Source organism: Hyla sarda, chromosome 7 (genome assembly GCF_029499605.1).
Source record: "Hyla sarda isolate aHylSar1 chromosome 7, aHylSar1.hap1, whole genome shotgun sequence".
Classification (NCBI taxonomy): Eukaryota; Metazoa; Chordata; class Amphibia; order Anura; family Hylidae; genus Hyla; species Hyla sarda.
This window is the reverse complement of record NC_079195.1, coordinates 27,550,541-27,567,087: the sequence shown is the minus strand read 5'-3', so window position 1 is coordinate 27,567,087 and position 16,547 is coordinate 27,550,541. Positions and strand designations below refer to the sequence as shown.

Genomic DNA, 16,547 nt, shown 5'->3' with positions numbered 1-16,547 from the left:
CCTCCCTACTACATTTCTTAGGAATGAGCACAAGATTTGCTTATTTTCAGTTCTTCTGGAACACATCCTGTTACCAGTGATTGGTTAAATAAATCTGTTAGTGGTTTTGCTAGTTCACCACTAAGCTCTTTTAATATCTTCAGATGTATCCCATCAGGCCCTTGTGACTTATTTGTCTTACCTTTAACCCCTTAAGGACCGGGAGGTTTTCCGTTTTTGCATTTTCGTTTTTTGCTCCTTGCCTTTAAAAAATCATAACTCTTTAAATTTTGCACCTAAAAATCCATATTGTTGCTTATTTTTTGCGCCACCAATTCTAATTTGTAATGACGTCAGTCATTGTGCCCAAAAATCTACGGTGAAACAGAAAAAAAAATCATTGTGAGACAAAATTGAAAAAAAGAAACGCCATTTTGTAACTTTTGGGGGCTTCCGTTTCTACGTAGTACATTTTTTGGTAAAAATGACACCTGATATTTATTCTGTAGGTCCATACGGTTAAAATGATCCCCTACTTGTATAGGTTTGATTTTGTCGTACTTCTGGAAAAAATCATAACTTCATGCAGGAAAATGTATACGTTTAAAATTGTCATCTTCTGACCCCTATAACTTTTTTATTTTTCCGTGTATGGGGCGGTATGAGGGTTCATTTTTTGCGCTGTGATCTGAAGTTTTTAGCGGTACCATTTTTGCATTGATAGGACTTCATGATATAAAAAGTGACCAAAAATGCACTATTTTGGACTTTTGATTTTTTTTGCGCGTACACCATTGACCGTGCGGTTTAATTAATGATATATTTTTATAATTCGGACATTTCCGCATGCGGCGATACCATATATGTTTATTTTTATTTTTATTTACACTGTTTTTTTTTTTTTTTTAATGGGAAAAGGGGGGTGATTCAAACTTTTAATAGGGAAGGGGTTAAATGATGTTTGTTCACTTTTTTTTTTTTTTTTGCACTTTTATAGGTCCCATAGGGACCTATAACACTGCACACACTGATCATTGTTATCCCATAAGGACCTATAACACTGCACACACTGATCTTTATCATTGATCACTGGTTTCTCATAAGAAACCAGTGATCGATGATTCTGCCGCTTGACTGCTCATGCCTGGATCTCAGGCACTGAGCAGTCATTCGGCGATCGGACAGCGAGGAAGCAGGTAGGGGCCCTCCCGCTGTCCTGTAAGCTGTTCGGGATGCCGCGATTTCGCCGCGGCTATCCCGAACAGCCCACTGAGCTAGCCGGCATGCTTTCGGTTTCACTTTACGTCTAAAGAGTTAATAGCACGCGGCACAGCGATCAATGCCGCGCGCTATTAGCCACGGGTCCCGGCCATTGTTAGAGGCCGGGCCCGACCCGCTATAACGCGGGGCCACGCCGTGGCCACGCGTTATAGATCGGGAGTGGACACATGACGTTCCAGTACGTCATGTGTCCTTAAGGGGTTAAACAGCTGACTTAGAACCTCTTTCTCTCTAAAGACACATGCAACAAAAGATGTATTAGTCTTCCTTCCTAACTGAGGTCATTTCCCTTCATTTTCTTTTGTAAACACTGAACAGAAGTCATCTAGTTCTTTGTTCTCTTCTACATACCTTCCTTCTTTTATTTTTAATGTAGTAATTCATTTCTATATTGAAGAATGTCTGTTACCCTCCATATTTTCCTATATTTCATTTTTGCATTGTCCTGTGACATCCTTATCCTTTACATCCTACTGGTCACTAATAATAATCTCTATGTCCCCAGGCTCACTGCTTTTGTGATAAAGTGTTTCTCCCAGGCTAAAAACTACATATTTATTGATGATGACGTCCTGAGCCAGGCTGTGACTTGGCTTGGTCTACAGCAGGGAGTTGATGGCTGCTTCATCAGTCGAGGGAAACTATTTCAATCAGCCATGAAGGTAATGCTGGAATAATAAGGATAGGAGCTACTCATCATGTAGCACAGAACCTGCCAACTTCTTAAAGCAAGACACGTATAGTACAGACCAAAAGTTTGGACACACCTTCTCATTCAGAGTTTTCTTTATTTTCATGACTATGAATATTGTAGATTCACATTGAAGGCATCAAAAATATGAATTAACAAATGTGGAATTATATACATAACAAACAAGTGTGAAAATCTGTCATATTCTAGGTTCTAGACACCTTTTGCTTTGATTACTGCTTTCCATCCTCTTGGCATTCTCTTGTTGAGCTTCAAGAGGTAGTCACCTGAAATGGTCTTCCAACAGTCTTGAAGGAGTTCCCAGAGATGCTCAGCATTTGTTGTCCCTTTTTGCCTTCACTCTGCGGTCCAGCTCACCCCAATTGGGTTCAGGTCCGGTGACTGTGGAGGCCAGGTCATCTGGCGCAGCACCCCATCACTCTCCTTCTTGGTCTAATAGCCCTTACACAGCCTGGAGGTGTTTGGGGTCATTGTCCTGTTGAAAAATAAATGATTGTCCAACTAAACGCAAACCGGGTGGAATAGCAGCCGCTGCAAGATGCTGTGGTAGACATGCTGGTTCAGTATGCCTTCAATTTTGAATAAATCCCTAACAGTGTCACCAGCAAAGCCCCCCACACCATCACACCTCCTCCTCCACACCAGCACACCTCCTCCTCCACACCAGCACACCTGTGAAGTGAAAACCATTTCAGGTGACTACCTCTTGAATCTCAACAAGAGAATGCGAAGAGTGTGCAAAGCAGTAATCAAAGCAAAAGGTGGCTACTTTGAAGAACCTAGAATATGATATATTTTCAGTTGTTTCACCCTTTTTTTTATGTCTATAATTCCACATGTGTTAATTCATAGTTTTGATGCCTTCAATGTGAATCTACAATTTTCATAGTCATGAAAATAAAGAAAACTCTGAATGAGAAGGTGTGTCCAAACTTTTGGTCTGTACTGTATAGCAAGACAAAACTTAATGTTCAATTCCCACAATATCTTAATAGTAGTTCATAATAGCTGTAATTAAAATAAAAATTAACTTTTCTTCTATTGACACATATAACAATTATAATATAGCTGCTATAAAACTTAGGGGTGAAGTGCTGGAAAAAATATGGGACCTCACCCAAGATTTCCAATCAAGAGCTAGTCCTAGCCCTAATGGGAACAGTGTTCCTGCTGTGGAAAAAGTGCAGGATCTCCATTTCCATGCGTTCCTGAAAGACTTGAGCACTGATAATACTGCTTTCTATGTACAAGAATATAACTACTATGATACTGATCAAGAATATAGCTACTAAAATACTGCTCCCTATATACAGGAATATAACTACTATAATACTGCTCCTATATACAAGAATATAACTACTATAATACTGCTCCTATATACAAGAATATAACTACTGTAATACTGCTCCTATATACAAGAATATAACTACTATAATACTGCTCCTATATACAAGAATATAACTACTATAATACTGCCTCCTATATACAAGAATATAACAACTATAATACTGCTCCTATATAAAAGAATATACCTACTATAATACTGCCTCCTATATACAGGAATATAACTACTATAATACTGCTCCTATATACAAGAATATAACTACTATAATACTGCCCCTATATACAAGAATATAACTACTATAATACTGCTCCTATATACAAGAATATAACTACTATAATACTGCTCCTATATACAAGAATATAACTACTATAATACTGCTCCTATATACAAGAATATAACTACTGTAATACTGCTCCTATATACAAGAATATAACTACTATAATACTGCTCCTATATACAAGAATATAACTACTATAATACTGCCTCCTATATACAAGAATATAACAACTATAATACTGCTCCTATATAAAAGAATATACCTACTATAATACTGCCTCCTATATACAGGAATATAACTACTATAATACTGCTCCTATATACAAGAATATAACTACTATAATACTGCCCCCTACGTATAAGAATATAACTACTATAATACTGCTCCTATGTACAAGAATATAACTACTATATTACTACTTCTATGTACAAGAATATAACTACTATAATACTGCCCCTATATACAAGAATATAACAACCATAATACTGCTCCTATATACAAGAATACAACTACTATAATACTGCTCCTATATACAAGAATATAACTACTATAATACTGCTCCTATATACAAGAATATAACTACTATAATACTGCTCCTATATAAAAGAATATAACTACTATAATACTGCCTCCTATATACAGGAATATAACTACTATAATACTGCTCCTATATACAAGAATATAACTACTATAATACTGCTCCCTATATACAAGAATATAACTACTATAATACTGCTCCTTATATACAAGAATATAACTACTATAATACTGCTCCTAAGTACAAGAATATAACTACTATAATACTGCACCCTATGTATAAGAATATAACTACTATAATACTGCCCCCTATACGAAAGAAAATAACTACAATAATACTTCCTCCTATATACAAGAATGTAACTACTATAATACTGCCTCCTATACACAAGAATATAACCACTATAATACTGCTCTTATATACAAGAATATAACTACTATAATAATGCTCCTATTTACAAGAATATAACTACTATAATACTGCCCCCTATACAAAAGAAAATAACTACAATAATACTTCCTCCTATATACAAGAATATAACTGCTATAACACTGCCCCCTATACACAAGAATATAACCACTATAATACTGCCTCCTATGTACAAGATTATAACTACTATAATACTGCTCCTATATACAAGAATATAACTACTATAATACTGCCCCCTACGTATAAGAATATAACTACTATAATACTGTTCCTATGTACAAGAATATAACTACTATATTACTACTTCTATGTACAAGAATACAACTACTATAATACTGCCCCTATATACAAGAATATAACAACTATAATACTGCCTCCTATATACAAGAATATAGCTACTATAATAATGCTCCTATATACAAGAATATAACTACTATAATACTGCTCTTATATACAAGAATATAACTACTATAATAATGCTCCTATGTACAATAATATAACTACTATAATACTGCTCCCATATACAAGAATATAACTACTAAAATACTCTCTCCTATATACAAGTATATAACTACTATAATACTGCTCTTATATACAAGAATATAACTACTATAATAATGCTCCTATGTACAAGAATATTTCTACTATAATACTGCTCCTATATACAAGAATATAACTACTATAATACTGCTCCTATATACAAGAATATAACTACTATAATAATGCTCCCATGTACAAGAATATAACCATTATAATACTGCTCCTATATACAAGAATATACCTACTATAATACTGCCTCCTATACACAAGAATATAACTACTATAATACTGCTCCTATATACAGGAATATAACTACTATAATACTGCTCCTATATACAAGAATATAACTACTATAATACTGCTCCTATATACAAGAATATAACTACTATAATACTGCTCCTATATACAAGAATATAACTACTATAATACTGCTCCTATATACAAGAATATAACTACTATAATACTGCTCCTATATACAAGAATATAACTACTATAATACTGCTCCTATATACAAGAATATAACTACTATAATACTGCTCCTATATACAAGAATATAACTACTATAATACTGCACCCTATGTAAAAGAATGTAATATGTATAGAAGTATAAGTAACAATAAAAAAGTGCTGTCTCAGAGGGAGCATCAGATAATCTGTGACTTTATTAATATAAACAAGTTATGTCTATCAGGGTGGAGTAAATGATGACGTCTCCCTCAGCGCTTACATCACAGCGGCCCTTCTGGAAAGTGGCACCCCAGGGAATGTGAGTAAAGAGCCGACAATGTCTTGTGGTTGGTGAAGATTGGAGAACGTAGATTGAATTAATTTTGATACATTTTATTGAATTACTTAGTATATTGTTCCTGTACATGAACACATAGTATATGTTTGGCTGTTATGGACAACACTCTGATGGTCTTGTGTTATATACAGCTTCCAACCTGAATTTACAAAGCTATATATATATACTACATGTGCTACCTGAACAAAAGTAACCATCTTATTCAAAAAATTCGTAAAGCTTTATTAGATATCAAAATCAAACATAAGAGACATGAACAAAATCCCTAACCCTTAAAAAACATATACCCCAGAACAATGGCCCAGGATAACTGCCATACGGTCACAAATAATATAATAGTGAATGTAGACCACGTCCAAATACCAGTTTAATACAATAAAGCTCACAGTGCAAAAATAAAAAAGTAACCATATTTATATCTGGGTTGGACATAGTGGTGTACCGTATGGGGACCCTCACGTCTCCTCAACGCCATTTCGTAGTAAGAACTACTTCATCAGGAGGGGCTGTTACCCTCATGAGCCCCTGTATTTCAATGCAAGTTCATCCGATTTGCGCACGTACCGGATACAGAAGTCTCGACGCTGCCACATCATTGGGCCTCGGTGGTCACATGACTGTGACCGCTTCCGCCCATACTTCATCACTTAGGCATCTGACTTCCACCCGGGCACTCCATGCGTGCGCACCGAAACATTTCCCATATATCTAAACTCTATTGTAGTTCTATGGAAATAGAGTTCTCAGTCCTCAGCACACCGACCACTAAAACTGATGTATGATGTCTTATTGGCTCACTACAGGAAAAAAAAAAGGTGAAAAGGAGACAGGAGCTCATCCAAGAGCTAGATATAGAAATAGGGGAAATCAAGAAAGACCTTGATACATTTGATAAAGATAACGAGTTTTAGAAGCAACAGGAAATTATATGTACAAAATTAGATGAACTAGAATCAAAAACCATGGTGTAATTCCCCTCCAGAAAAGGTTTACTCCTTTAGCTGAGGATTTTTTTGGGGATGGTCAAAAACACAGAACCCCACCACATACAAACCATTACCACAATCAACACGAAGGAAAAAAGGGAACCACCCTATTACATAAAGAGAAGACCACAGCAGAATCACAGATATTACCAAAATTATCACCAGAATCACATGTATTATTGAAATCCATATTATCACCTAACACAGCAGTCTTCACCTCGCACACATTATCAGAACCAAAATCCAATACCACACCCACAATACCAATGTCACAATCTTCCACAGGCTACCCTACCAAGAGAACAGGTGTCACGATGCCGGCTGGCAGGAGGTGGATCCTCTGTGCCAGAGAGGGATTGGCGTGGACCGTGCTAGTGGACCGGTTCTAAGTCACTACTGGTTTTCACCAGAGCCCGCCGCAAAGCGGGATGGTCTTGCTGCGGCGGTAGTGACCAGGTCGTATCCACTAGCAACGGCTCAACCTCTCTGGCTGCTGAAGATAGGCGCGGTACAAGGGAGTAGACAGAAGCAAGGTCGGACGTAGCAGAAGGTCGGGGCAGGCAGCAAGGTTCGTAGTCAGGGTGGATAGCAGAAGTTCTGGTACACAGGCTTTGGACACACAAAACGCTTTCACTAGGCACAAGGGCAACAAGATCCGGCAAGTGAGTGCATGGGAGGAGGTCAGATATAGTCAGGGACCAGGTGGAAGCCAATTAAGCTAATTGGGCCAGGCACCAATCATTGGTGCACTGGCCCTTTAAGTCTCAGGGAGCTGGCGCGCGCGCGCCCTAGAGAGCGGAGCTGCGCGCGCCAGCACATGACAGCAGGGGACGGGAACGGGTAAGTGACCTGGGATGCGATTCGCGAGCGGGCGCGTCCCGCTGTGCGAATCGCATCCCCGACGGCCATGACAGTGCAGCGCTCCCGGTCAGCGGGACCGACCGGGGCGCTGCGGAGAGAGAGACGCCGTACGCGCTCCGGGGAGGAGCGGGGACCCGGAGCGCTAGGCGTAACAGTACCCCCCCCCTTAGGTCTCCCCTTCTCTTTGTCCGGTAACTGCCCCCCCTGGGATGAGGACACCGGGAAAGGATGGAGGGATTCCTCAACGGCAGGCAGTACAGCAGGAGTGGGAATGGGGAGGGAGGGCAGAGGGCGAGGCCTGGCACGGGGCAGTGTGACACCAGGACGAGGGCCATGAGGAGGCACCGAGGCTTGCCTGAGTGGACTGGGAGGGGGGGAGAGGCACTTCTTAAGGCGGGCAGAGTCCATAACGACCTTAGGGAGACCGGATACAGGAGGAACCACAGGGTCACGGCAGGGAGTACTGGGAACCGGTTTAAGGCAGTCCTTGAAGCAAGAGGCACCCCAGCTCTTGATCTCCCCTGTGGACCAATCCAGGGTTGGGGAATGGTGTTGAAGCCAGGGTAGTCCAAGGAGAATTTCAGAGGTGCAATTGGAGAGGACCAAAAACTCAATTTTCTCATGATGAGGTCCGATGCACATTAGGAGGGGCTTCGTGCGGAAACGCACGGTGCAATCCAACCTGGCTCCGTTGACCGCGGAAATGTGGAGTGGCTTGACAAGACGGGTCACCGGGATGCGGAATTTATTCACCAAGGACTCCCGAATAAAATTCCCAGAGGCACCAGAGTCCAGGCAGGCCACGGCTGAGAGGGAAGAGCTGGCTGAAGGCGAAATCCGTACAGGCACCGTGAGACGTGGAGAAGCCGACTTAGCATCAAGAGACGCCACACCCACGAGAGCTGGGTGCGAGCGTGCGTTTCCCAGACGTGGAGGACGGATGGGGCAATCCACCAAAAAATGTTCGGTACTGGCACAGTACAGACAAAGATTCTCTTCCTTACGGCGATTCCTCTCTTCCAGGGTCAGGCGAGACCGGTCCACTTGCATGGCCTCCTCGGCGGGAGGCCTAGGCGCAGATTGCAATGGAGACTGTGGGAGAGGTGTCCAGAGATCTAAGTCTTTTTCCTGGCGGAGCTCTTGATGCCTCTCAGAAAAACGCATGTCAATGCGAGTGGCTAGATGAATGAGTTCATGCAGGTTAGCAGGAGTATCTCGTGCGGCCAGAACATCTTTAATGTTGCTGGATAGGCCTTTTTTAAAGGTCGCGCAGAGGGCCTCATTATTCCAGGAAAGTTCAGAAGCAAGAGTACGGAATTGTATGGCGTACTCGCCAACAGAAGAATTACCCTGGACCAGGTTCAGCAGGGCAGTCTCAGCAGAAGAGGCTCGGGCAGGTTCCTCAAAGACACTTCGAATTTCCGAGAAGAAGGAGTGTACAGAGGCAGTGACGGGGTCATCGCGGTCCCAGAGCGGTGTGGCCCATGACAGGGCTTTTCCAGACAGAAGGCTGACTACGAAAGCCACCTTAGACCTTTCAGTAGGAAACTGATCCGACATCATCTCCAAGTGCAGGGAACATTGCGAAAGAAAGCCACGGCAAAACTTAGAGTCCCCATTAAATTTGTCCGGCAAGGACAGGCGGAGGCTAGGAGTGGCCACTCGCTGCGGAAGAGGTGCAGGAGCTGGCGGAGGAGATGGTTGCTGCTGCTGTAGCTGAGACTGAATCTGCTGTAGCTGCGACTGGAGTTGCTGAGTCATGGTGGTCAAGTACGACAGCTGGTGGTCTTGTTGGGCAATCTGTTGGGCTTGCTGGGCGATCTGTCGGGCTTGCTGGGCGATCTGTCGGGCTTGCTGGGCGACCAGTGTGGGAAGGTCGGCGACAACTGGCAGAGGAACTTCAGCGGAATCCATGGCCGGATCTACTGTCACGATGCCGGCTGGCAGGAGGTGGATCCTCTGTGCCAGAGAGGGATTGGCGTGGACCGTGCTAGTGGACCGGTTCTAAGTCACTACTGGTTTTCACCAGAGCCCGCCGCAAAGCGGGATGGTCTTGCTGCGGCGGTAGTGACCAGGTCGTATCCACTAGCAACGGCTCAACCTCTCTGGCTGCTGAAGATAGGCGCGGTACAAGGGAGTAGACAGAAGCAAGGTCGGACGTAGCAGAAGGTCGGGGCAGGCAGCAAGGTTCGTAGTCAGGGTGGATAGCAGAAGTTCTGGTACACAGGCTTTGGACACACAAAACGCTTTCACTAGGCACAAGGGCAACAAGATCCGGCAAGTGAGTGCATGGGAGGAGGTCAGATATAGTCAGGGACCAGGTGGAAGCCAATTAAGCTAATTGGGCCAGGCACCAATCATTGGTGCACTGGCCCTTTAAGTCTCAGGGAGCTGGCGCGCGCGCGCCCTAGAGAGCGGAGCCGCGCGCGCCAGCACATGACAGCAGGGGACGGGAACGGGTAAGTGACCTGGGATGCGATTCGCGAGCGGGCGAGTCCCGCTGTGCGAATCGCATCCCCGACGGCCATGACAGTGCAGCGCTCCCGGTCAGCGGGACCGACCGGGGCGCTGCGGAGAGAGAGACGCCGTACGCGCTCCGGGGAGGAGCGGGGACCCGGAGCGCTAGGCGTAACAACAGGTTTCCACCCACCAAAGTCAGATCCACAACCAAACTTCACATCTGATGCTGACACAGTCGAGAGGTTATATGGATTCACAGCACTTGGAATCTTCATATCCCATAGCCCCCCAAAAAAGAGGATTCGTAGGAAAACAGGACAAAAGAGAGAACAGAATAAAACTGCCACAGAAAATAGGGACGATACACTAGGGTACACCAAAAATACTATTATAAATTTAAGTGATCATAAACTCACTGTAGAGCAAGAATCTCCTAAATAAGGGCTTGAAATTTGCGCCAGATTATTCATTTTAGTACGTACCTGGCAGACAGTAATGGGCATGCTTAGGAAGGATCTGCGCTTGTCTTGGTGCTAAATGGCGTGAGTCCACCACAATACTGTGGCTAGCTTTTTGTGAACTGGTATTTTCTGTTTGAGTTTTCTTTTTTGCCTACAAATCCCATAATTCCGTTTTCAGCCACCCCACGCATTGAAACATAAATGAGCTACATCCATTCAAAAGACCTGTAGTTTTCAATCAGGGTGCCTACAGCTGTTGCATTAGTTGCAGATTGATCTCTCTCCCACCAAGCGATCCCTCCACCCATTGAAGCAGATAGGCTCCCTGTCATCAGCTGACTAGTGATGTCAGGTCTCGGCCGCATTGCAACCTGGGAAAAATCTGAGCAAACAGTCATTTTGTATGCTGGTAAAAATAAATATTGGGGTGAAAATCACAGAAGAATTGTGGGAAAAACATCACACACAGGTACAGACACTATATTATGAACTACACTAACTTTACAGCCCCTGTAGCATAGTCAAATAAAATAAAATCATGGAATACCCCTTTAAGCCCGCATCAAAATACACACATACAGAATGTAAACTTAAATCATGGGTCTATCCGAAAACAGAAATGGGTCCAGATTTGACATTCTTCAAAAAATCAGTTGTAAGTGATCTAAGATCACTTGGATATCTGAAAACTAAAAACCACAACACCAGTCTGAAAGAAAGAAGGGTGATACAAGAATTACAATCATTGGCCAATATCACAATACCCCCTCCAACAAAGGAGGGGCAGTTGTGCCACTGAACACTAAAGATTACAATGTGTTTACAACAGTTGTAGGACCCCCTGATTTATAAGAAATTAGAAACAGACCCCACTACCAGTTTTAGCACTGAACTACACAATTTAGGTAAAGATGCTTTGGAAGATGGTATTATTAAAGGGGTATTCCAGGCCAAAACTTTTTTTTATATATCAACTGGCTCCGGAAAGTTAAACAGATTTGTAAATTACTTCTATTAAAAAAATCTTAATCCTTCCAATAGTTATTAGCTTCTGAAGTTGAGTTGTTGTTTTCTGTCTAACTGCTTTCTGATGACTCACGTCCCGGGAGCTGTGCAGCTCCTATGGGGATGTTCTCCCATCATGCACAGCTCCCGGGACGTGACATCATCATTGAGTAGTTAGACAGAAAACTGCAGAAGCTAATAACTATTGGAAGGATTAAGATTTTTTTATAGAAGTAATTTACAAATCTATTTAACTTTCCAGAGCCAGTTGATATATATATATATATATATATATATATATAAAAAGGTTTTGCCTGGAATACCCCTTTAATGAGAATGAGTCCAGGTTCATACTGAGCACCCCAGAACGTTTACGTGTTTTTTATTGTTTGCCAAAAACTCATAAAAATTATTTTCACCCTCCTGGTAGACCTATCATTTCCGGAATCGGTTCTATATCCTCAAATTTATCACAATATGTCGATTGTTTCCTTTAGCCATTTGTACAACAAACAGATTATTATTTAAAATATACAACACATATCATAAGTTTGTTGGAACAATTCACTTGGTCACCGGAATACATTTTGGCTACGATAGACGTTAGTTCTTTATACACCATTATGGACCATAAATTGGGCATTTCAGCAGTTACCAGATTTTTGAAAAAGGGCAATATCAAACCTGAGCAAGTCAACTATATCACAGCAGCAATAGAATATATACTTACTTATTATTTTTACTTTGAAGGGCATTATTATTTACAGCAAACTGGAACAGCAATGGGCACCAGGTTCGCGCCGAGCTATGCCAATTTGTTCATGGCATCATGGGAAGAAGACACCAACACCCCCATACTTGGTGCGAACCTGGTGATCTGGAGATTCTACATTGTTGATATTATTTTTATTTGGCGGGGTGCCCAGTGTGAACTTGAAAAATTCATCCATGATCTAAACACCAATACTCAAAACCTCAAATTCACTTCCACTATCTGTAAATAAAAATAGAATTTTTAGATCTAGAGATTTTCCCAATTTCCACTTAACTTCACTGTAAAACCTATACAAAACCTACTGCTAAAAATAGTTTTATAACATTCAACAGTTGCCACCTACCGGGTGGTTGATTAATGTTCCTAAGCCTCAGTATAGAAGGTTGAAACGCAATTGTACAACAGATACATATTTTCAGGAATAGGCCAAAAACGACCCAATTTTTAGGCAAACAGTATCCTTTACACAGAGAGTAGACGATACATGGAATAGCCTTCCTGCAGAAGTGGTCGCTGCAAATACAGTGAAGGATTTTAAACATGCATGGGATAAGCATAAGGCTATCCTTCATATAAGATAGGGCCAGGGACTATTGATAGGATTCAGATTGGGCAGACTAGATGGGCCAAATGGTTCTTATCTGCCGGCACATTCTATGTTTCTATGTTTTAGAAAAGTCACTGGACCAGGTAAATAAATTGGATCAAGTTACCTATTTTGAGGAGCGAGATAAAGGGTCAGGAACAGCAGATCAGCAACTGAAAATCATCCTCCCATTCAACAAAGAATATAAAAAAGTTGTGCAAATAATTTATAAATACTGGCACCTAGCACAGAAAGACAAAACGTATTGAATATACTGCCATCAAAACCCCAGATTGTGTACAAAAAGGCTCCCAATTTATGGATGACCTTAGCCCCTTCAATAAAACAACCAGCCATACAGAACACATCACAAACATGGTTAACAACTAAGCTTTTCTTTTTTTCGTTGTGGGGCATGCTCCAACTGTAATACAACAAATGGACATAGAAAGGTTGTAGAAGTACAACCGGTAAATACATTCAAATGGAAAATTCCGCATCTTATAACATGCAACCCAAAAGGTGTCGTTTATGTTCTGCAGTGTGACTGCAACAAGTATTACATTGGAAGAACAAAACGGCCCCTAAAAGTCAGAATTTCCGGAAACATATATATATATAAAACTCAATGGGGGACATGTATCACAGATTTACCCCTGCTTTGTGTGTATTTTTTTGCGCAAAATTTTGTGCAAGCCCTTTTTTTGCGCATTTTTTGCGCATATTTTGGTAGAGCATGTCCTCCAGATGTGGTGATATGGGGTACCTTGGAGTGACATCTATAGTACACATGGATTTATTAACTGCGTACTTTTCCTTTACACCAAAAATTTTGCCGCAAGAGCTGTTTTTTTTTCCCAAATATAAGCCATCTTGGACTTAACATAGCAAGATTCTCTAAATCATCGATTTTATTTTCCAAAGAGTGGATTGAGGAGATCACTATATTTACCCGCAATTTATGAAGCTCATTGCGCTTGATTGATAAATTTAGTGCTTCTGCACATAATTTAGAATTTGGGAAAAGGGGTAAACTGCTTCTACCATACACAAATAATGATACATGTCCCCCAATGTGTGTGTGTGTGTGTGTGTATGTGTGTATGTATGTGTGTATGTTTGTGTGTATGTTTGTGTGTATGTGTATGTATGTATGTATGTATGTGTGTGTGTGTGTGTGTATGTATGTGTGTATGTTCCACAAAAACTTCCAAACGGCTAAAGATATTAAAATGAAACTTGGCACACATGTTACTTATATGTCAGCAACAAACATAGGATAGGTGATTTAACCCTTACTCACCCCCATTTGCCAGGGGCGGGGTTTATGTTTAAAGTCCCATACAAGTCTATGGAAAATATATGTTACAGCATAACTTCCAAACGGCTGGAGATATTTCGATAATACTTGGTTACATGTTACTCATATGTCCACTTAAAATATAGGATAGTTAATTTAACCCTTAACTACCCACATTTGTGAGGGTCAGGGTTTTTGTTTAAAGTCCCATGCAAATCAATGGGTAATGTATGTTCTAACATAACTTTTGTACGGCTGGAGATATTTCAATACCTGGTACACATATTATAGGTCGGGATATGAGGTCGAGATAGGAGGTCAAGATAGGAGGACGGGATGGTCGGGATAGGAGGACGGGATAGGAGGACGGGATATGAGGACGGGATAGGAGGTGGAGATAGGAGGTCGGGATAGGAGGTGGAGATAGGAGGTCGGGATTGGAGGCTGGGATTAGAGGTCGAGATAGGAGGATGGGATAGGAGGTTGAGATAGGAGGTCAGGATAGGAGGTCGGCATAGGAGGTGGAGATAGGAGGTCAGGATAGGAGGACAGGATAGGAGGTTGAGATAGGAGGACGAGATAGAAGGACGGGATAGGAGGTCGAGATAGGAGGACAGGATAGGAGGTCGGGATAGGAGGTTGGGATAGTAGGTCGAGATAGGAGGTCGAGATAGGAGGTCGAGATAGGAGGACGGGATAGGAGGTCGGGACAGGAGGATGGGATAGGAGGTGGAGATAGGAGGTGGAGATAGGAGGACGGGATAGGGGATTGAGATAGGAGGACGGCATAGGGGGTTGAGATAGGAGGATGGGATAGGAGGTTGAGATAGGAGGACAGGATAGGAGGACGGGATAGGAGGTCGAGATAGGAGGACGGGATAGAAGAACGGGATAGGAGGTCGAGATAGGAGGATGGGTTAGGAGGTCGACATAGGAGGTCAAGATAGGAGGACAGGATGGTCGGGATAGGAGGTCGGGATATGAGGACGGGATATGAGGACAGGATAGGAGGTGGAGATAGGAGGTCCAGATGGGAGGTCGGGATAGGAGGTCGGCATAGGAGGTGGAGATAGGAGGACGGGATAGGGGGTTGAGATAGGAGGACGGGATAGGAGGTCGAGATAGGAGGACGGGATAGGAGGACGGGATAGGAGGTCGAGATAGGAGGATGGGATAGGAGGTCTAGATAGGAGGACGGGATAGGAGGACGGCATAGGAGGTCGGGATATGAGGTTGGGATATGATAACAATATATGGGGATTGGATATGAAGTCAAAAGCTTCCTCCTTTGTTGATTTTCCTCCCCAACAAGGATGAGGAAGGAAAAACCGGGCAACGCCGGGTACTCAGCTAGTTTATAATATAAAAAGGTTGTCCAAAACATCCCTTATCTAACAATTTTTTCTCAGTTTCACAATAAGGACCCTTCTGGATTATTCTTTGCAGGTATTCAAGCTATTAAGAAAGATTTGCACAGAGGCAGTTTTATATTAAGAATGTCAAAGGCTGAAAGTCAGAAAATCTTTGAATTTGATAGTCTGGAACCAAGAGCCCTGAATTCAAATCTGGAACTCTTTGGATTCCTGTAGGGGATGGACTCTGTTCTGGGGCTCGCCCTGTTTCTGAGAGCTCGGGGTGACCCCCAGGACAGTCTCCATCCCATAACATGTTCTACTGTATCGTGTAGACTCCTATATATTTATACATTTTACTTTTATTTTTACTATTATAATTTTTTTAATTATTATTTTTATTATTCTATTTTTATTATACTTTTTATTTATTTTAATCATTTTTCTGCAAATACATATTGCAAATTTGAGTGGATCTTACAAACAAGTTCACATCGATAAAATAGTTTTGTAACATGATTTACAACGTACAATATATCTGCCGTTCCCCGAACGTTTGAGAGATACCTTGTATCAAGCATCAAAAACCCTATAGGTATCAACGGGGTTTTAGGATGGATCTTAGATTGATCCATCCCACATTTTGAGTAGTGATGAAATCACAGGTGTCAGATTTTTCCAGATCATATAAATAACGAATGTGTTTAGCTCTACTATAACATATGCCACTGAGGAAGGGGTAATGAACGGTTTATGTTCATCTACACACCCCGAAATGCGTTTGGTTGATATATTTTATTGGCAAGTGATCGCCAGAAGTAACCACCCAAAGAGATTGTTAAACCTGCGAACTTT

General features: G+C 41.7%; 1 protein-coding gene across 10 annotated transcripts in view; it reads left to right on the top strand.

The window, feature by feature from the left end:
- LOC130282073 (alpha-2-macroglobulin-like protein 1) overlaps positions 1–16,547 on the top strand; it is a 137,209-nt gene that overhangs the window by 100,843 nt on the left and 19,819 nt on the right. For all 10 annotated transcript variants that reach the window (XR_008846234.1, XR_008846236.1, XR_008846235.1 and 7 more), the window contains exons 26-27: positions 1,766–1,922; positions 5,793–5,867. Coding sequence is in view for 7 of the 10 variants with exons in the window: in XM_056529944.1 (XP_056385919.1) it covers positions 1,766–1,922; positions 5,793–5,867 (232 nt within the window). In the remaining 3 variants the exon portion in view is untranslated. The remainder of the gene's footprint in view (positions 1–1,765; positions 1,923–5,792; positions 5,868–16,547) is intronic.